Source organism: Carcharodon carcharias, chromosome 17, assembly GCF_017639515.1.
Source record: "Carcharodon carcharias isolate sCarCar2 chromosome 17, sCarCar2.pri, whole genome shotgun sequence".
Taxonomy (NCBI): domain Eukaryota; kingdom Metazoa; phylum Chordata; class Chondrichthyes; order Lamniformes; family Lamnidae; genus Carcharodon; species Carcharodon carcharias.
Window position 1 is genome coordinate 17,948,362 of NC_054483.1, and position 21,325 is coordinate 17,969,686.

General features: G+C 42.6%; 2 protein-coding genes and 1 long non-coding RNA gene across 4 annotated transcripts in view; 2 read left to right on the plus strand and 1 right to left on the minus strand.

The window, feature by feature from the left end:
* The window catches only part of LOC121289805 (serine/threonine-protein phosphatase 2A 55 kDa regulatory subunit B alpha isoform), a 66,573-nt gene extending 59,775 nt beyond the window's left edge, over positions 1-6,798 (plus strand). Inside the window, exon 10 of the mRNA XM_041209644.1 lies at positions 5,680-6,798. Within this exon, the coding sequence (XP_041065578.1) occupies positions 5,680-5,959 (280 nt within the window). The 3' untranslated portion in view covers positions 5,960-6,798. The remainder of the gene's footprint in view (positions 1-5,679) is intronic.
* A 6,614-nt stretch (positions 6,799-13,412) lies between these two features.
* LOC121289576 lies at positions 13,413-19,048 on the minus strand. Its single transcript, XR_005945609.1, has 3 exons — positions 18,932-19,048; positions 14,441-14,624; positions 13,413-14,195 (listed from the first exon to the last, which is right to left on the minus strand). It is a non-coding gene; the product is annotated as an uncharacterized LOC121289576 (long non-coding RNA).
* LOC121289575 (BCL2/adenovirus E1B 19 kDa protein-interacting protein 3-like) overlaps positions 18,614-21,325 on the plus strand; it is a 28,722-nt gene continuing 26,010 nt past the window's right edge. For both annotated transcript variants that reach the window (XM_041209121.1, XM_041209122.1), the window contains exon 1: positions 18,614-18,843. In XM_041209121.1, coding sequence (XP_041065055.1) covers positions 18,795-18,843 — 49 coding nt within the window. In that variant the 5' untranslated portion in view covers positions 18,614-18,794. The remainder of the gene's footprint in view (positions 18,844-21,325) is intronic.

Below are 21,325 nucleotides of genomic sequence, written 5' to 3' on the forward strand. Positions count from 1 at the left end.
CTAAGTGCCACTTGATAGCACTTGTCGATGCTATCACTTGGCTGATGTTCGAGAGGAGACTGATGGAGTGGTATTGGCCGGATTGCACTTGTCCTGCTTTTTGTGGACAGGACATAACTGAGCAATTTTCCACATGGTTGAGTAGATTCCAGTGCTGTAACTGTACCAGAACAGCTTGGCTAGGGAGGTGGCTAGCTCTAGAGCACAGTCTTAAGGACGAGCGCTGGAATGTTGTCTGGGCCTATAGCCTTTGCAGTATCCATTGCCTTCAGCCGTTCATTGATAACATGTGAAGTGAATCAAATTGGCTGAAGACGGACATCTGTGATGCTGAAGACGGACATCTGTGATGCTGAACACGGACATCTGTGATGCTGGAGACCTCCAGAGGAGAGCAAGATGCATCATCCACTTGGCACTTATGGCTGAAGGTAGCTACAGATGCTCCAGCCTTGTCGTTTACAGTGATGTGCTGGGCTCCCCATCATTGAGGATGGGGATAATTGTGGAGATTACTTCTCCAGTGAGTTGTTTCATTGTCCACCACTATTAAGACGTGTTGTGGCAGGACTGCAGAGCTTAGATGTGATCTGTTGATTGTGGGATCACTTGGCTCTGTCTGCTGCATGCTACTTCCACTATTTGGCATGCAAGTAGTACTCTGTTGTAGCTTAACCAAATTAACGCCTCATTTTTCAGTATGGCTGGTCCTGCTCCTTATATACCCTCCTGCAGTCTTTATTGAACCAGGGCTGATCCCCTGGCTTGATGGTAATGGTAGAGTGGGGGATGTGCTGGGCCATGTGGTTACAGATTGTGTTCGAATACAATTCTGCTGTTGCATTGGCCTACAGCAGCTCATGGATACCCAGTTTTGAGTTGCCAGATCTATTAATTATCTAGCCCATTTGGCATGGTGGCCGTGCTACACAATGATGGAAGGTATCCTCAATGTGAAGTTGGGATTTGGCCTCCATAAGGACTGTGCGGTGATCACTCCTACTAACACTGTTGTGGACAGATGCATTTATTAGCGATAGATTGTTGAGGAAGCGGTCATGTAGGTTTTTCTCTTGTTGGTTCCTTTACCACCTCCTGCTGCAGACCCAGTCTAGCAGCTCTGTCCTTGAGGATTCAAATAGCTCAGCCATGAGTGGTGCTACCAAGCCACTCTTGATGATGGACATTGAAGACCCCACCCATAGTACATTCTGTGCCCTTGCCATGCTCAGTGCTTTCTCTAAGTGGCGTTCAACATGGAGGAGTACTGAAGTACTGATTCACCGACTGACGGTCGGTGGTAACCAGCAGGAGGTTTCCATGCCCCTGTTTAATCTGATGCTTTGGGACTTCCTGAGGTCTGGAGTCGATGTTGAGGACTGCCAGAGCAACTCTCTCCCAAATGCATACCACTGTGCTGCCACCTCTTGTGCATCTGCCCTGTCAGTGGGTCAGGGATGGTGATGGTTGTGTCTGGGACATTGTTTGTAAGGTACAATTCCGCGAGTGTGGTTATGTCAGACTGTTGCTGGACTAGCCTGGGGCAGCTCCCCCAGTTTTGGCACAAGCTCCCAGATGTTAGTGAGATTTGCAGGGTCAACATGGCTGGGTGTGCCAAGAGTGTTTCATGAGGTCAATGCCAGGCTTTTATTCCACTTTGACTTTGTTGTGATTTGATACACCTGAATGGCTTGCTGTGCCATTTCTGAGGGCATGCAGAATCAACTACATTGCTGTGGGTCTGCAGTGACATGTAGGCCAGATCAGGTAAGGACGGCAGATTTCCTTCTCAAAAGGGCATGAGTGAATCAGGTGTGTTTTCATGACAGTGGTTTCATGGTCATCATTAGACTAGCTTTTAATTCCAGATTTATTGAAGTTAAATTCCACCAGGTGCCATGGTGAGCGATAAATTAGCTTGGCCTCTAGATTACTAGTCCAGTGACATCTCACGACGTCACTGCCTCTCCAAGGTGATGTCCACCACACTCAGAGCATTCCAGACCTCAACCATTTGCTGTGTGAAAAAGATTTTCCTCTTTGCCAATTATTTGAAATCTGTGCCTCCTCATTGTCGATCCTTTCATGAGTGGGAACAGTTTCTCTCTATCTACTCAGTCCAGATCCCTCATGATTTTGAATTCCTCTATCAAATCTCCTCGCCTTTCTGAGGAAAGAAATCCCAATTTCTCCAATCTGCCTTCGTAACTGGTTCCAGAGATGAGGAACTTCATTCTTGTGAATCTTTTCTGGACCCTCTCCAATGCCTTCACTTCTTTCGTAAAGTGCGGGGCCCAGAACCGAATGCAATACTCCAGCTGGTGTCATATACAAGTTCAACATAACCTTCTTGCTCTTGTACTCTACGCCGCTATTATTTAAGCCTAGGATACTGTATGCTTTATTAACTGCACTCTGACTGTTCTGTCAACTTCAATAATTTCTGCACATAGATGTCCAGGTCCTTATGCTCCTGCGCCTCCTTTTGAGTTGAGCCCTTTATTTTATATTGTGTCTCCATGTTCTTCTTACCAAAATGATTCACTTCACATTTCTCCACATTGAACATCATCTGCCATTTGTCCACCCATTCTACCAACTTGTCTGTCTTTTTGAAATTCTCTACATTTCACAATGCGAATGATACAAAACTTGGCAGCAAACTTTGAAATTGTACCCTGTCCACCAAGGTCTAGGTCATAGGAAGGGCAACGTTTCCGACATTGACTCCTGGGGAACTCCACGATGAACTTTCTCCAGCCCAAAAAACATCTATCAACGATGACGGTTTCCTGTCACTCAGCCAATTTCATATCCATGTTGCTACTTTCCCTTGCATTTCATGAGCTTTAACTTTGCTCAAAGTCTATTGTATGGCACTGTATCAAATGCCTTCTGGAATCCATGTACACCATATCAACAGCATTGCCCTCACCAAACCTCTCAGATACATCGTCAAATAACTCAAGTTAATTGAACACAATTTTCTGTTAAGAAATCTGTGCTGGCCTGCCTTAGTTAACCTGCATTTGTCTGTATGACAATTTTGCTCTAATTTCTTGTTTCTACGTTGAAGTTAAACTGGCTGGTCTGTAATTGCTGGGCATATCTTTAAACCCTTTTTTCAACAAGGATGTAATATTTGCAACTCTCCAGTTTTCTAGAACCACCCCTGAATCTAAGGAAGACTGGAAAGTATGGACACTGCCACCACAATTTCCACTTTCACTTATCTCAGTATCCATGGATGCATTTTGTCCAGTCCTGGTGCTCTGAATAGCCTATCTTGTCAATTTTAAATCCTTGTAGTGTATTAATTACCTCCTCTTTCATTGTAGCTTGAGTAATATCTTTTCTCTTGATGCAAGGCATTAGTTTATTAACTCCACTATTACCCCTGCCTCCATGCATAAATTCCCTTTTCAGTCCTTGTCAGCCCTACTACTTCTCTTACCACCCTTTGACTATTTGTATGCCTTTAGAAGACTTTGGGGTTCCCTTTTATGTTAGCTGCCAGTCTCTTTTCATTCTCTCTCTTTACTTCTTCAACTCCCCTTTGAACCTTCTATCTTGAGCCTGGTTCTTAAGTGTAGGCTCTACCTGACACCTGTCATAAGGACACTTTTTCCTCTTTATCCAAAAGGTGATGTGGAGTTGTTTGACTTAGCTTTTCCTTTCGAGGAAATGTACCTTGACTATGCCTGAACTAGCTCCTCTTTGAAGGTAGCCCATTGTTCAGCTATTGTTTTACCTGCCAACCTTAGATTCCAATTTATTTGGCCCAGGTCCTTCTTAGCCCTCTTGAAGTTGGCTTTCCCCCACTTAATTATTATTTGTCTTTTGTCCGTAGCTAACTTAAACCTTATGATACAATGATCACTGTCCCTTCACTGTTCTGCTGACACTTGATTCACTTGGCCCACTTCGTGCCCAAGAACCAGGCCCAGCAGTGCCTCCCCTATCATTGGACTGGAAACATATTGCTGTAGAAAATTTTCGTGAACATACTTAGAAACTCTCTCTGCCTTTTACACAACTGCTATCTCAAACTATATTCTGATAATTGAAGTTCCTTGTTATAACTACTCTATAATTCTTGCACCTCTCCATAATTTTCTTGCAAATTAGTTGCACTACATCCCTTTCACTAGCCGGCGGCCTACAGACCAGACCGAGTAATGTAATTGCACCATTTTTGTTCCTTAGTTCTAGCCAATAGATTCTGTCCTTGACCCCTCTGGGCCAATCACACTCTCGAGCATCACAATGCTCTCCTGAAGCAATGCCACCGCTCTTTCACCTTTTCTTCCTTTCCTATCTTTGCTGAACACCTTGTAGCAGGAATATTTAACACCCAGTCCTGCCCTTCTTTGAACCAGTTCTCTGACTGTAACTCCCCAGTCTTACTAATTACACATGATATGTTCACATACACATTAATTCTCTTAGCCTCACCCCACCTCATAACTTGGTATTTTCTACTCTGGTGTTATTTATCTCTCCCAGCATTCTGTGCACCTTAGTATTCTTCTCTGATTATTTCTCCTGTTGCCACAGCCTTTCCAAGTTGGTTAAACCTTCCCCAATAGCACTTAAGTTTCCTGCAAGAAACTTAGTCATGGCAGTGTTTAGGTACAACCTGTCTGGCCTGTACAGGTCCCATCTCCCCAGAACTGGTCCCAATATCCTAGGAATCTAAAGACCTCCCTCCTTCACCATCTCTCCAGCCACACATTCATCTGCTCTCTCTTTTTTGTACTCGCATGCATCTGGTACTGGGAGTAATCCAGAGATGATTACTTTTGAGGTCCTACTTGCTAATTTCCCACTAGCTCCCTAAATTATGTCCCAAACTTGCCATAATGGGGGTGGTATTGGCTTGATCTCTTGACAATAATGGGTGTGGGAGGTTTGGTGGTGTCACTTGCAGGTGATATTGACCATGTGAAATTTTAATCAGGTCACTTGATCCATATGTGCAGAAATAGGTCCATCCAGGTTGCTTGGGCAGAGCACATGGAGCTGTGTCGCACTCTGGTGAAGTACTAGTGATGGGTATCATTTTAATGGCTGAGCTAAATGTTAGACAAGAAGTTTGTTGCACAGTTTGACCTTGTATTTACTTTATCCCCATACTTTTTGTAGTCCATTAGCGCCTGTACTCTAAATCTACAGCAGATGCACTGTTTCCCCCTCATTTGAATCCAGTGTTCAAAAGCAGTTAGATTCTGCTTTTACTGAAAATGTAGCATCTAAATTTGAAAAGACTTTTCTGTTGATGATAAATGTGAGAAGCTTGGTTGAAACTGTGCTTGTGGCCTCATTGTGGCAGCAGCCTAACCCAAGACAGCAAAATGGGCAATAGTTGATGTTGCTTAAATTGGGCGCCAGGCCATTTGGGTGAGCACGGCCAATGCCTGTAGAGTGATGAAACCCAACAAGTAATCCCCATCTTGGAGAAGTTGATGAAAAATAATTTGTTTCAAAGGAACCTACCCATTATGTGTGGGTGTTTAGAAAATTGGATGAAGTTGGAAGGCTGAAATCTCCCAGTGGAGTGTTAACAATATTGTATGAAATGTGTCAAGCAAATATTTCAGGTTGCAGCAGCATCCCATTTATTGGGGTTATTAAAATGTCTGTTAAATTGCTAATGCCTGTATGTTTCAATCCTTTCAGTGTTGTCATGACTGGGTCGTACAACAATTTCTTCAGAATGTTCGACAGAAACACAAAACGGGACATTACGCTAGAGGCCTCAAGGGAGAACAGCAAACCCCGGGCCATCCTGAAACCGCGCAGGGTGTGTTCAGGGGGCAAGAGGAAGAAGGATGAGATTAGTGTTGACAGTCTGGACTTCAACAAGAAGATCCTGCACACAGCCTGGCATCCTAAGGAGAATATCATTGCTGTAGCCACAACCAACAATCTGTATATATTCCAGGACAAAGTGAATTAAAACCAGTGCAGTGAAGAAAGAATCCGATTCCTGCCTAGTTAAGATAGCGTAGCCTTTATATCTTGTAAGAGAGAGGCCCATTCTGGTCCCCTCCCCACCTCCTCTCTCGAATCAGTGCCATTTATAACGCACACCAGTCACGTTATAACAGAGAGTTCTTTTTGCTCCTGTCCCCCACCCCACCAAAAATTGCAGTCCACGGTCGCTAGTCATTTGGCGGGGAGGGAGGCTGTCTCTTCATTACAAATTATGGGCCACTACATTAGCATTTTACTGCATCAGACGTTCATTTAATCCACTCCTTCGCCTTCCATTGTGGTGAGGTCTTGAGGAAGAAGTCCTTCAGTCATGATATGGCAATGTTTTACTGTGTACCCTCATTACTGTAATGTTCCCTTCCCCCTCCCCCCCTTCCTCTTTTTATCAACATACAGCTTGTTGTTAACGCTTGTAACATTCCTCCTCTGACCTCACAGATACCTCCTTCTGGCCCTGTTGGAGCATAAAGGACATGACCAGGTCAGAGTCGGGTCAGTGGGTCAGGTGGTTTTTGTTGCACACATGTTTTAACAACCGACTGTAATATTGCTGCCCTTGCCATTTCTGGCACAAGAGAAACCTACTGAATAAAAGTCATAAAAAAATAGCTCCTTTATTTGGTGCTTTTTCTTTTTTGAAATTAAGTGTAAACTGTTAAACCCCATGTACTTTTATTTTAAATGAATGCATTAAAGAGTGTGTGTCTAACACCGGTAAGTTTTACTGATGTCTGATGTAATGGAATCTTAATCTAAGTATTTTTTACTCGGTGTTAATAAACTTCTGCGTTTTCAACGGGACACCAGTGGACTTGAGCAAGTCCATCTATGTTTTACTCTTTTTTGCCCTTTTTATTTCATGAAGCTCTCGTGTTGGTGGGGTGGTTAGAAGCTAGGATCCTTGGCCATGAACTACAATTGTAGAAAAGTGAGAGTTTATTTTTGACTGAAGAAATGCTTCAGGACAACCGTGTCGACAAGATTGAGAATGGGAACCTTATGTGTGGATAGAGGCGAGAACCTCCATTAGCACCTTTCTGTTTACACCTTCCTGTTCAAAGTCCAATGCACAATCTGACCATACTTGGCTCATCAATATCCTGTATGTTCTGGTTGACCTTTCCAGCTTCCATCAAATCTGATATGGAACTGCTTTCATTCAGTGATTGACTTCACTGCTGTTGTAAAACTGGGCATGTTCTTTCCCTGTCTCAAAAGGTGAGCAACATTGGAAAATAATGTAAGTACTGCCTATTGAAAAGGATAAGCAAAACCGTGCCCCTAATGTTGCTGTGCTTGAATCATTTCTCATCTGTTGTAGTTAAACAAAATTCTCCTCTTGCAAAACAAGTTGATTAAAAGAGCCAGAGTTAGACTATTAAATGAACCAGTTCACTGAATTTGAGAAGAACAAGAATTGCAAAAGATGCAGCACAGTCAAGAGAATATAACTATTGCCTTGCAGGCCCAAAATGTTTTCAGTTCCATAATGTAGGATTTTTCAACTGTGACTGAAACTTAACTTTGACTTGAGCAGTGTGTGGAGTGTTTCTGCCTCATACACTTGAAGTTGTAATGTTCTTTCAAAACACTGTGGTGCAGTTCAACACCACTGTTGCAGATTTCCCATCAGGACCTCAACTAATTGAGTGTTTGATGCTGTGTTCCCTGCACTGACTGACTTGGACAGCGAGCAGGACCAGGACCCCTGACTGGTTTTTCTCTTCCTAACTGGACACAGAAGCAAATAGGCTCTGTACTGCCACCCTGGCTAAGGCTTGTTAACTTGGTGCAGATGGAGCATTAAGTATTGGACCTATCCAGTCCTGTAAACATTGCACTTAGAATAGGGAAGCATTCTTTATGTTTAATAGATTGGTTGATGCCTAAGTTCTATGTGGGGTGGCTCTGCTGTTCATGTGCTGAGACTTGGTCACAGTGCTGTGAGGCTGGCTGTAGAAAGTGACCAGAACATGAATTGGAAATCAGCAGAACTCCAAAACTGACATCTTTTTTTTTGTTGCTTCCTGGTCAACAACCAGAGCCAATTGAAATTTCTTAGACAAGTAATCCTAATGCAAACATAAATACCTATATAGTTAATGAGTGTGTGACATTAAAGTCTCCAGACAAGGGGAAATGGCACCTTTCTGCAACACTAAAAAGTGAAATGTGAATGAGCTTCATGTCCCCCCGGAAGATGAATATTATAATTTTTCTAAAGTTAGGGAGGACTTCTTATCGCAAGTATAATCTGCTTGGCAGATTTTAATCTGCTTTTGGCCAGAAGTTGAGTTTTGTATATCTGCTTAATGCTGAAATATGATTATGGTCCAATTTGTCTGTGCAATGTTAAATGACAGTGCTTTGAATATAAAATTTTACAATCCTGTAGTACACTGTGGTGAGCTACATGTGATGTATTTTAATCCAGTTTCATAAAGGATTGGCATTGTGAGCTTCGGTTTTCACTAATCATCGATTTACAGAGAAGTGAAATGTGTGCCACAAATTGTTAGGTTTGTGCATGCTCATGGTATTGCAGCTTTTAATTGCCTTATGGAGAAGTGCAGCATTGCAATATGAGCAGGGAAACAACAAACTTGTGCGGCAGGCTAAACAGAATTAGAGACCAACTTAAAAAATAATATTTTCATTAATTTTGTCACGATTGCCAAAGGCTCTGTGGGTGATGGGAACCATTGATATCTAATCTAAATGGGTATTTTTCATGGCTAACTTCATGCAGAATCAGCAAGCTATGGAGGGCAACTCAGCCCAATATTCTAGCAGTGTCTGCTGACCTCCATATTTTCCACAACCAGCTAGTAGATGGTTGTTAGGAGCACAAAACGAGTTTCCTTCCCCCTTTTAATTAACTCAACTGTCCCAACAGCTGGTCTTCCGAACTGCTGCCCTGGTTAACTGTGTGGATTGAAGTTGATCCTGATTCTGAACACTGGTTAGCTTTACTGTAGAATCTGAATGAAATTTGTGCCTGGTGAATATAGCTGAATAGCTTTCAAGCATTTGTTTTGCAAACAGCAATGATGGTTCAGCTTCCGTAGCATCCTATGGCATAGTGTTTATAAAAACTTGGCACCAACTGTCCTTCATTGCACTGCAAAAGCAGTGTGATCATTGGATCCTTAGTGCTTATTTGGACTGAAAGGCCTAACCAAACATTTTGATTGGTCAACCCCACCATATATGCCTTTTTGATGACAGCTCTCATGAAACTACACTAAATGAGTTTGAGCTTTCTCTCAAAGTATATGGAAAATCCTCCTGGGGTGTCGAAAACTAATCACTGGGGAAATATAGCCTTAAAATTCAGCAGATATCACAGAACTGATTTAAGGGAATTAGCTATTCAGCAATGCATGCATTTCTATGGTATAAATGTCTGTTTTGGCTTATCGCTTGATAACTTCCAGGTTATGTTTTCTCCCGAATTTTCTCTCTTGAAGGAACTTAGTTGGGCTTTCGTTTCATGGTGCTGGAAGCTCTCCAGTCCCTCTTCCCCAGAGACCGGTCTTCACATATGATCCTTTATGGTGAGTATTGATAGGCACCAAAACAGTAGCACTGAAATGTTCACACGTACTTGGCTGCAAGGGTCAGTGGATAGAGGTCTGGAATGGCTACATTGACTCTCTTTTTCCTGCATTCCCTCCTTAACCCCGAAGATCAGTTAACTCTCAGGCTGGCGATCAAACTCTGGCAGTTATGTTTAGCCATTTAGCTGAGGGTTTCACTTGTGCCGTCATCATTCTTACAGAAGTGACAAGTAAATACTGTGGTTTGAACCTGAGGGAATGGAAGGCAGATGAACAGACGAGGAGTAAAATTTGCTTTGAAAGTTTCAAATAGTTACTCCTTGGCAGTGTGAAGTTATTTTATATTTTTATCGGCTGTTAGGAATAGAACATCTGTAGATTTTCTTAACATGTCCTTTCTGTCTCCTGAAGGTGCCGGTTTTGGTGGTGTGCAACCCTCTTGTTTTTTGTGAGTGTTACGGTATATCAAAAAAAACGACTTAATCCTTGCAGCTGCGTGTATCTCAAATTATGTCAACATATGTGTAATCTTCTGACATGACTGCCCTGGTGAAATACTTTTTCCTCAACCAATATCACTCAATCTGGTCCTTTTAATCTGAGTTTGTATGACCTTGCTGTACAAAAATTGGCTGCCGCACGGGTAAACTATACATGAAAGAAAGTGTTATTTCATGGGCTGTTAAGCAGTGAAAGGTTCTATGTAAAGGAAATTCTTTTCAAAAATTGTAACAGCAAATATGAGAATATGTCGAAGAGTTTCATAATCACTGTTGCACCACCTGTTTCTCTGCCAAATTATACTGGGTGCGGCTTGACACAATTGAAATGATCATTTGGTTAAATGTTTTTTCTTCGAGATTAATCTGGGGTACGGTACACAATGATCGAGTTTATAGCTGTTGTAAAAAAAATTTTTTTTGAAAGAAAAGCAAAAGCTGTTTCCGTCATGTCTGGAATTCCGTACTGAATAAAGTTGGGATGAGAGTTGTAAAATGTCAGATCAACTGCGGAAATGACCTTCGCACCTGTGCAGGGTGGGGCAAGAAACAGGGAAGTGCTGAGAATTCATAGTCACATTCATAGGCTCTAAATACTGCTTGCTGAATCAGAAAAAAAGAGTTCTGTCGAAAGGATATTTCCAGTGGGTTGAGGTCAGACGCAGCAGCTTTGCACGGAGTCCTATTTTCCACCCAGCTTGGCTTCCGCAGATGCTGCCTGTCCTGCTCAGTGTTTCAAGCATTTTATGTTTTTATTTCACATTTCCTGCATGTGCAGAATTTTGTTTTTATTCAAGAATTATGCCACTTATCCAATTACTTAGCTGGCTAAACACATCCATTGTCAACCAGATTTGATTGCCGCTTTGTGCTGAATTGCTAACCTATAGCAAGGTCTTAGTAATGGCCTCTGTGACAAGGAGAAGAATTTAGGGAAGAATTAAGCAGGAATTTTGCCGTTGACCAATATCCAGGAACCCCCAAATAAGAACATTTCGGTGGGCACTAGATGACGATAGAAGCTGGCTTGGCCGTGATATCCACACAGACCAATAGCACCCCCCTGACACTGCCTGTTCAGGCTTGCATGCTACTCATGGTAATTTGAATGAAGTAATGGAGGGTTGCCAGATTTAATGTAAGCTATTTAGAAGCGAGCAGCCAAGTTAGGAGGTTGTTGAAGTTACATCAGGGGTAGTGGTTGAGACAACTGATCACATTTGAGATCATTTTGAGCATGGATTTCTGATTAGTTTAATGCACGTTTGTTGTGCAATCTCAAGATTGTCAGATGCTGCGATTGCACAGATAAATATGATTTGGAGTACTTATTTACAGCCAATTAGTTGGGCTGACAATCCTGTTCGCATATTGTAATTTCTGTGTGTAACAGATGCTCAGCAAAAAATCAAGATCTTCATGAGCAAAAAGGATGGAAATCATTATGTGAGGGACAAAAATGAACAAGCAAGGTACAGTTCCTCTGACATGTCCTCCTCTTCCTTAACCGAGGTTTTCCACCCACGGTGATTGACAGGGCCCTCAACCGTGTCTGGCCCATCTCCCGCTCATCCGCCCTCACACCTTCCTCTCCCTCCCAGAATCATGATAGTGTCCCCCTTGTCCTCACTTATCACCCCACCAGCCTCCGCATTCAAAGGATCATCCTCCGCCATTTCCACCAAACATATCTTCCCTTCACCCCCCAGGCAGCATTCCGCAGGGATCGTTCCCTCCGGGACACCCTGGTCCACTCCTCCATCACCCCCTATGCCTCAACCCCCTCCCACAGCACCTTCCCATGCAACCGCAGAAGGTGCAACATGCCCCTTTACTTCCCCTCTCCTCACCGTCCAAGGGTCCAAACACTCCTTTCAAGTGAAGCAGCATTTCACTTGCACTTCCCTCAATTTAGTCTACTGCATTCGTTGCTCCCAATGTGGTTTCCTCTACATTGGAGAGACCAAATGCAGACTGGGTGACCGTTATGCAGCACACCTTCGGTCTGTCTGCAAGCATTACTCAGACCTCCCTGTTGCTTGCCATTTCAACACTCCACCCTGCTCTCATGCCCACATGTCCATCCTTGGCCTGCTGCATTGTTCCAGTGAAGCTCAACGCAAACTGGATGAACAGCACCTCATCTTCCCACTAGGCACTTTACAACCTTCCGGACTGAATATTGAGTTCAACAATTTTAGATCATGAACTCTCTCCTCCATCCCCACCCCCTTTTCCCTCAATAATTTATATAGATTTTTCTTTTCCCACCTATTTCCATTATTTTTAAATGTATTTCCATCCATTGTTTTATCTCTACCTTTTAGCCTTTTTCGATGCCTTCACCCCACCCCAACTAGGGCTATCTGTACCTTGCTTGTCCTGCTTTCTACCCTTAATTAGCACATTATTTAGATAATATCACCACCTTCAACATTTCTGTCCTTTTGCCTGTGACATCTTTTGGTTATCTCCACCTATCACTGGCTCTCTATCCAGCTCTACCTGTCTCCTTCCCCCCCTTAACCAGCTTATATTTCACCTTTCTTCTATTTTTACTTAGTTCTGTTGAAGTGTCATTCGGACTCGAAACGTTAACTGTGTTCCTCTCCGCAGATGCTGCCGGACCTGTTGAGCTTTTCCAGGTATTTTTGTTCTTGTTTTGTACAAACTTAATGCTTCACTAAACGTCTCCACTTGGAAAATGTTCCGCTTCTCGTTTTACCCTTCGGCCACACCGACCAAGTTTGAGAGAGTCAGGTTTGTACAGTCAATTAATTGAGTAGCCGTTATTTAGATCTATGCGTGGGCAATGCATGTCCATTTATTTCCAACTGCTCCTGCCAAATTAGGATCAAGAACATTGCCCAAATTGTAATCTCATATCTGGTCCCCTCCACATAACCTCTAGTTTGGACCATTAAAACCCGTGCATGGCATATTCAGATTTCTGATTTACTGAATTATTCTTGATATGAAAGCGTGTCAACCCACTGAACTTATAAGTACGTTTATGGAAGGAAAAATGTTCCACCTTATAGTTGAATTGTTGGTGAGAGGAAAGGGAAGAACTGCAGGATGAGCTGAGATATGTGGAATGGTCATTCTGATTTGTATTTCTCTTGTTCAGTGTCCCTCAAGTGCAACAGGACAGACCGGAATCGTGTGGCTGACCGTTCTGTTAGAAGTATCATAGCAGCTTGAGAGAAGAGTGTATTGTAGATTGTGTTCGTGGGAAACAGCACTGAATCTAATGGATTGGGAAGTTGTTTTACTGCTCGTGAAATCCTGATTACTTTCCAAGTCGATGTTTCACCCGGAGAACCAGGTTGGCAGTCACAGTTAATTTCATTTGTTATGAAGTATCACTTTATTTTACTTTTGTGATGCCAGAGGATGTACATTGAAGTATCTTTTTTGAATGGATTTTCAATGTTAACATTTTGAACTCGGGAATATGTGAAACAAATTGTCAGAGTTTTTGCATTGACTTCAGCATTATATCAATATTGAAGTTTATTTGCTACGTTTATAGAACACACAACCTGTCTCCTTTCGAGTCTGGGAGGTAGACTTGAAAATGTGTATGAGGTATAAAGGAGTGTGTCCAAACCTGGCTTGGCTGTTTCTCAATCCATTCAGTGTGAGAGCAAATTGTACATCATTTTTCTCATGTGCAGGCAACCCAAGAGTTTTCACTTGATCTTAAGATGTAAGTCCAAATTGTGATCTTGACGTGAAGATTTTCCTCACTACACTGCCATGCCAATTTAGTGAAGTTGAGGCAAGTTTTATTTTTTTGTGTGTTGAGCTGCCTTTGATGGGACGGCAATTATTTGCGTTACCAATTTCCTGCCACGTGGTGGTGCTGCAAGAACCAGAGTGACTATCAAATTGAGATTTCCGCACAATTGAAGGTCCCGGGTGATTTGCATGCTTAAGATTTCTCTCTGATTTATGATTTTGCAGTGTCTGAATGCTAGAATTTTCTCCAATGACATTGCTGTTTTCCTTGTGTCGTTTATTGTCTTTTGGAAAGTAGGTCAGGTGGTCCCTTTCCAGGAATGTCTCCATGGTCGAAGTTTGAAATCCACCGTCACAAATTGGAAGATATCAGTGAGAACAAGTATCTCTCAATCTATTAAAATAAAAAGAAACTGATATTCTTTCAACTATTTACAGAGAATGTCAGTTCAATTCAAACTACAGGATGTCAGATCATGGCAGGCCAAATCAGCATATAATTAAAGGAGCTTCTGTTTGGTGTGTGCTTGTCAAAATGAAGGCACAAACAAAATATGGGAAGAACGCTTATAGACATGGTATTTGTAAACATTGGAATAATTATAGCTTCTGGATTGTCTTTCATAACCAAGTACACACCTTGTGGCTCAAACCCTAAGATATCTTGAGGATTGTTAACTTGTAATGCTTTGCAGCTTGCATGCCAGGGATGTTCTTTCAGATGATTTCTGTGTTGATAACTTTGCTTGGTCTGTGGCATTGAATGAAGTGTTCTGTTTAGAGTGCAACTCTGAGGAATGCTGCAATAGATCTGTATTGTACCCTGGAACCAAGGAACAGGAAGAGACCATTAAGAACCTCTAGCTGGTTTTGCCATTTAATGAGATCTTGGATGATCTTTGATTTAACTCCAAATTTGTGCCTTTGCCCCAAATCCATTAGAACCATCTCAGACTTAAAACAATTGATTGAGCATAAATTTCCACATAGAGCAGAGTTACAAACTTCTACCATGCTTGGGCTGCTTTGAGCAAATTGCCCTTTAACCTTGGAAATTACAGGGAATAAAACCTTAGTTTATGTAACCTTTCCTCATAATTTAACCCTTGGAGTCCAGACATTTTTGTCAACTTGGGTAGTGCTCCCTCCAAGTCAGAGATATCCTTCCTAAAGTGCAGTGCCCAGTGCAGTACTTTACTAGGACTTGATGTAGCTGAAGCATACGTTAGATCACCTTGTATGCTAGTTCTCCAGATGTAAATGCCATTATATATTTTCTGTATCATTTCATGGCATTCAAATGATGTTTAGAACCAGTACCCCAGGTTCTACAGGGCCGTGACCCCGCTATGCATTGGTTGGCTTCTCTACACAACTGGCTCCTACTTTCAGTTTTAATGGTGATGATTTGCTAAATGGCAACCAGAGGACGAGGCGTTCTGTGGGAACCAAGTGTCACGTCGTCTCAGCCCTTCCAGTCATCCTAACAAAAGTTGAATGAGTTTTTTCTCCAGACAAATTCCTTGCCATTTTTTTTGTTGCAGAAGAACAGTGACTGTACAGGGAATGGTGCTGAATCCCAGTTGGCTCAACATGCCACAAGCAAGCAGATTCTGAATTGAGCTCTGGGACACGTGAATCAGTAACTCTCTCTCCCTGACAGCACAGTGGTTGCATCTACACCACATGGACTGTAGTGATTCATGATGACAGCTCACCATCTTGTAGTGGAGAAAAAATGCATGCCTTGGCAGTGACATATCCCAAGTTCTCATCCTAAGAAATGAGAGACACCATTGAAAGTGGATGACTGGGTGAGTGCTTGTTGGACTGTGAGCAGAACAAGATGGTACTGAGATAATTGGGTTGGCAGTGGCCTTTGTCTGCCTTGAAGCCCACTGCTGCTTAAGCATGGACAACTTGACCTGAAAAGTGGTGACACCTGACACTTTGCAACTCACTCAGAAATCTTGATAGACCTGATTAAAAAAGCTGACTCAATAATGTTCCTCAGGGATCTGCACTGCAATGCAGCTTTTCATGACATTTCTAAATGGATGAAGGAATAGATATACCCTAGTTTGGTGATGATGCCAAGCTATGTGATGCAGCTATGGATGGGAGTCACAATGAGACATGGATCGATTAAGTGACTGAGCAAGACTGGCAGATGGAGTTCAATGAGCATTAAGTGTGAGGTCATCCACTTGGGGCACAGAATATATGCTAAATATTAGTTGGGAACTCGAGCTGAGATTTTGGGGTCCAGATGCAAAAAGCATTAAATACAACTGGGCAGTTGCAAAAAAAAAAAATGAAGTCTAATGTTGGCCTTTATTTTGAGGAGGTTGGAATTCCAAGGGTGGAAGAGAGGTTACATCTGGTTAGACCCCATTTAGTGCATTGCATTCAATTCTGGGCACTGCACTGCTGGAGGGATATAGTGGCCTCTGAAGGTATGCAGTGCAAATGTATCAGAATTATACCTGGGTTCAAAGGCTTAAATTATGGGGATAAGTTGTATTCCATTGCATATACGAGATCAACAGCTAATCTAGTTATGGTGTTGAAAATGATTTGAAGAGTTCATTGGGTCGTGAGAGAGAAATTCATTCCTCTGGTGGAGGGCATAACGTTAAAATTCGGAGCCAAGCTGTTTAAGTAACATTTTTCACAAAAACTTAACAAGAAATCCAGAACTCTTTGTTTCCCCAAAAAACTGTTTAGGCTAGGTCAATTGAAAATTTCAAAACTGACATTGATTTTTTTTATTTAACAGCTAAAGTAATTTAAAGTTATGGAAACCAAATGAGTTGTTGACGTTAAGATATACATCAGCCATGATCAAATTGAATGGTGCAACAGGCTCCAGGGGCTGAATGTCAGGAAAGGACTGTATGCTTGGATTTCTGGTGTGAGATTTATACTTGAAAATCTGAAACCACTTGACTCCATTTACTATGGGCATGGTATTTTTCTTGTGGGTTTGCTTTGAGCAATGTTTTTTTAGCCTTTTCTGGACTTAGCAACATCAGTGCTCACCTTCAGGTAATGATAGCCTGTAGCTTCCCAGGGCCAATCTTAGCTTTCATTATCAGCTTGTTGATGCCACAGGGTTCTAAGTATGGAAAGGGGACACCCCAGCTGAATTTGTTGGTCTTGGGTGTTAAGGGAGAACTGTTAGCATGAGTTTTATCAATCCCAAGGCAGTCAGCTGCAAAATGGTCCAGAGTTTCCACTCTTGCCCACTTTCCAGGAGTTCTTGCTGGAACGTATATGGATGTCGGTAAGTCAACAATTGAGCTTGGCTTTGATGCACCCAACCTCATTGACAGGTTCACACTTATTTTTGCATGTGGTCTTGTCCCAACAGTGAGTCAACACCATTAGGAAAAGATAGGAAAAGTTAAACTTTTTTGCTGGTTTGGAATTTTTAAAGGTTTTAAAATGTAACATATCTGAAAAACAAGAAGGCTGCACATCCTGTAGCATCACATGTTGCAGTCTGTAGTTGATACTCGTGTTGTGTCCATGCAGCTCCAGTAAGGATTCTTTTCACATTTTTTTAAAGGGAATGTACAACATATGTTTCACTGGTGCACTAGACATGTCAACTTATGATCTGGACAATAATTGGGTCCACACCTTTGTCTCACCCATTTGACAGTTCAATGTGCAGTTAGTCTTCTCGATTGAAAGTACTGAACCTGAATACGGTGCACTGAGAGGGGCCTGTTTGAAGACCGTAGTCTCCACTTACATACAATGATGGAGGTGTGACGTGCAGTGTCCATTTCTTCCCCAGAGAGAGGGTTGCAAATAAATGGCTGGTGATGTAGGTGTACAAGTCGATTCTGGGGTTCTGCCCCGCTGTTTGTAGAAAGCAAATAGGGAGCTGATGATTTTCCATTTGACCCCCAGCCTGTTGATGACCCAGGAGCAATACAGAAAGAGCATCTGGATATGTGCCGAAGAGAAAAAAGTACACACACTGCTTCGGGTTGCAAATTTGAAAGAGCTTTTGGTATTGGTGGATATTACAAGCTGCTATTTTGGATGAAGCACTGTAAAATGAACCAACACTGAGCTCATCAGTGAATATTAGGTAATAGGTTGAAATTCCCATAAATGTGGAAAATAAACTAGCTGACTGATGGCTGAGGTTTTCAGGGGCAATAATGCATAATTACCTGTGCCGAAATGAAACTGCAGAAGTGCCAGGTGGTAGGGCATCTTTGGAATGTGAGGTCAAGGAAGTAAGGAGAGAGTGGAATGGGAGTGAAGATGAAGTTTCTTGAGTCAATGTGGGAGTGCATATTTGCTTGTTTCCCACTGACCAGTGGGGCAGAGACATAACAAACATTGAAAGTAGGAGCAGGAGTCGGTTATTCAGCCATTCAATATGATTCTAGCTGATCCTTTTTTAAGGCTGTACTTCCCCACCCCCCCCCCCCCCCCCCCATTCTTTTCTCTTACCCCTTGTGATGCCTTTTAGAGTCCAGAAATCTACCTATTTCCGTTTTTGGAAAAGGTGGAGCTGAATTTTTTTTTAAAAAGAAACAAATTCTGCCCTTGCTTTCTTTTCTTCTGATTCCGACAATCCGCTTCGTCCATCAGGTACAAATATCCGTGCATGCATTCAGCTACTTGAGAGTGCAGCCAAAGCCATGGCACTGACCGCATGTGTCCACGGATAAGGCGGCCGGCGCGCACGTCCAGGGTGTTGTGGGGGGGTGGGGCACCCCCATGCGTTGACGTCATTGCCGACGTGGCATGCGCGCGGCAGCCACGCCCCATTCCATTGGCCCCACCCCCCCCCCTCCCCCACCACGGCTGGCGGCCGGGACAGGCGCAGTCCAGCCTGGTGGGAGCGGCCGAGCGCTCGGGCACGGACCGTTCGAAAATTCAAACCGTCCTAACGGCGAACAGCGCCCGGGGCAACTCGTCCTGAGCCACGGGAGCGGGAGGAAAGCAAATCTCCCAATATCGCAAAATGGCAGCCGCACAACCAGAAGCCAACAACGAAGAGACTGGACTCAACGGTGAGTGCGAGGAGCCGCCGTATTTAACTGTATATTACATATGTCAATCACCCCGAAGAAAGACCCCGGTCAGAGGGAAGGCACAAACCTCCAAGGAGGCTCGGCTTGCGATGTTGAATCCTGAAGCGGGTGGAGGAGTGACGTTAATTAAAAGACGGCTTGGATGTGTTTTTTTTCTCTCTCTCTCTCTCTCTCCTGTGAGGAGCGACCAAGCAAACAAACATGAGAAACGGAAGTGTCGCCAGGATGATTGGCATCGGCCTCAACCAATCGGAGGCCGCTGTGGTGCTGGGCTGGGGAGCGGTGGCCAATAAGGGGTCGGGGTCAGAGGGTTTTGTCGGTCTGGACTGGCACAGTGGATGCCTGGCAGCAGGGTAGCTTCCCATACTCCCTGCGCACCTTTTTTTTAACACGTCTGTTAGCCACAGCGCAGTGGTTAGCACCCTTGTCTCTGAGTCAGATAGTTGCGGGTTCTAAAAATCAAACCTGAGCGCCTGAGCCAGGCCGACACCCGCGGCGCAGTACTGAGGGAGTGCTGCACAGTCGGAGGTGCCATCTCGGAAATGCAACTGTATATTTCCCTCGGTTGGACATCAAGAATCCTGTGGCATGATTTGGACAAGAGTAGGGGAATCTACTCCCCAACTCCCAGCTCTAAAAGTTATCCCTCAACTGTTGTCACGAAAAGAAATGATCTGATCATTTATACCACTGCTGTTTTGGGACCGTGAGGGCAAGTTTTCTGTTCTGCTTCCACCATTGCATCGTTAAATGCACGTTATCTTATTTTAAAATGTGCTTTATTGGGTGTAGAGCACTTTCACATCCAGAAGATTTTTTTTTCATCCTCATTTGGCACCTTCACACAAATCCTGATCTCCAAGCCTGTGGAATGACCTTTATTTGCGAGTGGTATTCCTGGATTGTGGTGTTTAATTTTACTCCTTGTTCTGGGACGTATTACTGTTGGTAATTTGAAATTAAATAGGCTGCATTGTTAATGAATAAACGTTATCATGATATTGCAAAGTGGACAAGTCTTTAAACAAAATAATTTCTTATTAACTAAATGACCGTTTTAATTTGTGCCAATGGCTTGTTTCCGTACGGTAACCTAGGTGCTACATGCTTTTCCTCTCTTGAAAGTTTGAATTTTAAAAGGGACTCAGTAACCTCTTTATTGCATGCTGTTATGACACGGCAGCTGGTAGAGGCTGAGTTGTTTAAATCCCAGAGGGAGCCTTGAAAAAACTGCATAACCTATATTTTCAATTGGTATGTTTGAGATGCAGCTGAATTCAGAAATAAGACCACTGAACCTTGAGATTTTTTATATAAAACTAAACTAAACGTTTATTATTTTACAACTAATTAAACACATACCCATGTCTATAAATTACTACCACAACAACTTCTAAGCAGATCATCAAATTAATCACTCCCAAGAAAATCTCCACCAAGGCAACAATAACCCATAGACTTTAAACAGACACCAGGCAAAGCACATTTGACCGTACGAATTCAAAATGAGGCTCTTTTGCAGACACAGTGGGAGGCTTACAGGCTAGTTAGACCTTAAGTGCCTCTGACTTACACATACAAACTCCTTTCTGTTTGTTCCTAGCTTTTCCTTTGAATGTAAATTTTCCATTGTATTTAACATCACATCTTCTAAAAATAATATTTTCATCCCACGAATTTTATTAGTAATATAAACACATTGCTTGGTGTCTCACAGCTAGGTGCAAGATTTTACTCCCACGCTCTTTAAAAGCTTTATTCAACAAATGTAAGTTTACACTTTATCTTCTATCTTCCTTATGTTTATCTAATTAACATCTCAAAACTATACATCATAGCACCTAGACTAACTGGTTTTAATCCAATTAAGACACACACAGTCAAACACACAGACCCCACTACAAATCCGTTCTAAAAATAATTTTCAGTAATATTATAGTCATTAATATCTCTTCATGACAGTGCCTTGTAGTATTTCACTTAAGTGGACATAGTTTACATGAACCATGCCTGTGTTGGTTGATTTTTGGATCGCAAAGTGTGTCAGAACTGAGTATGGTTCTTTCACTGATATCTAAAATATCCATGAAAGGTTCTTGGGTATGAACCAAGATTAGAAACTAAAGCATGTTCTTTCATTCCCTGGTGCAGAGGCTTGGATGCTAATTTCAGAGCTTCACCTACCACCCTAGCTGAGACCAGTTTGCAGCACAGACTAGTGAAATGAAATGTGTTTGTGATAGGGTGATCCTTTCTCTCTACAATTTTTAAACTGGCAAAAAATTTTTTGTTATGTCTCCAAGACTGTCATGTGGCATTGCATATAGACACTAAATTTGCAGGCAGTTACTGAACTCATGGGGTTTGCATTTCTGATCATTTGTGTCAAACAATTTTTAAGTGCTATCACGCAGTTTGTGGTTTGCACTACCTATAGCTACAGCTGGCATAATATAAAGTT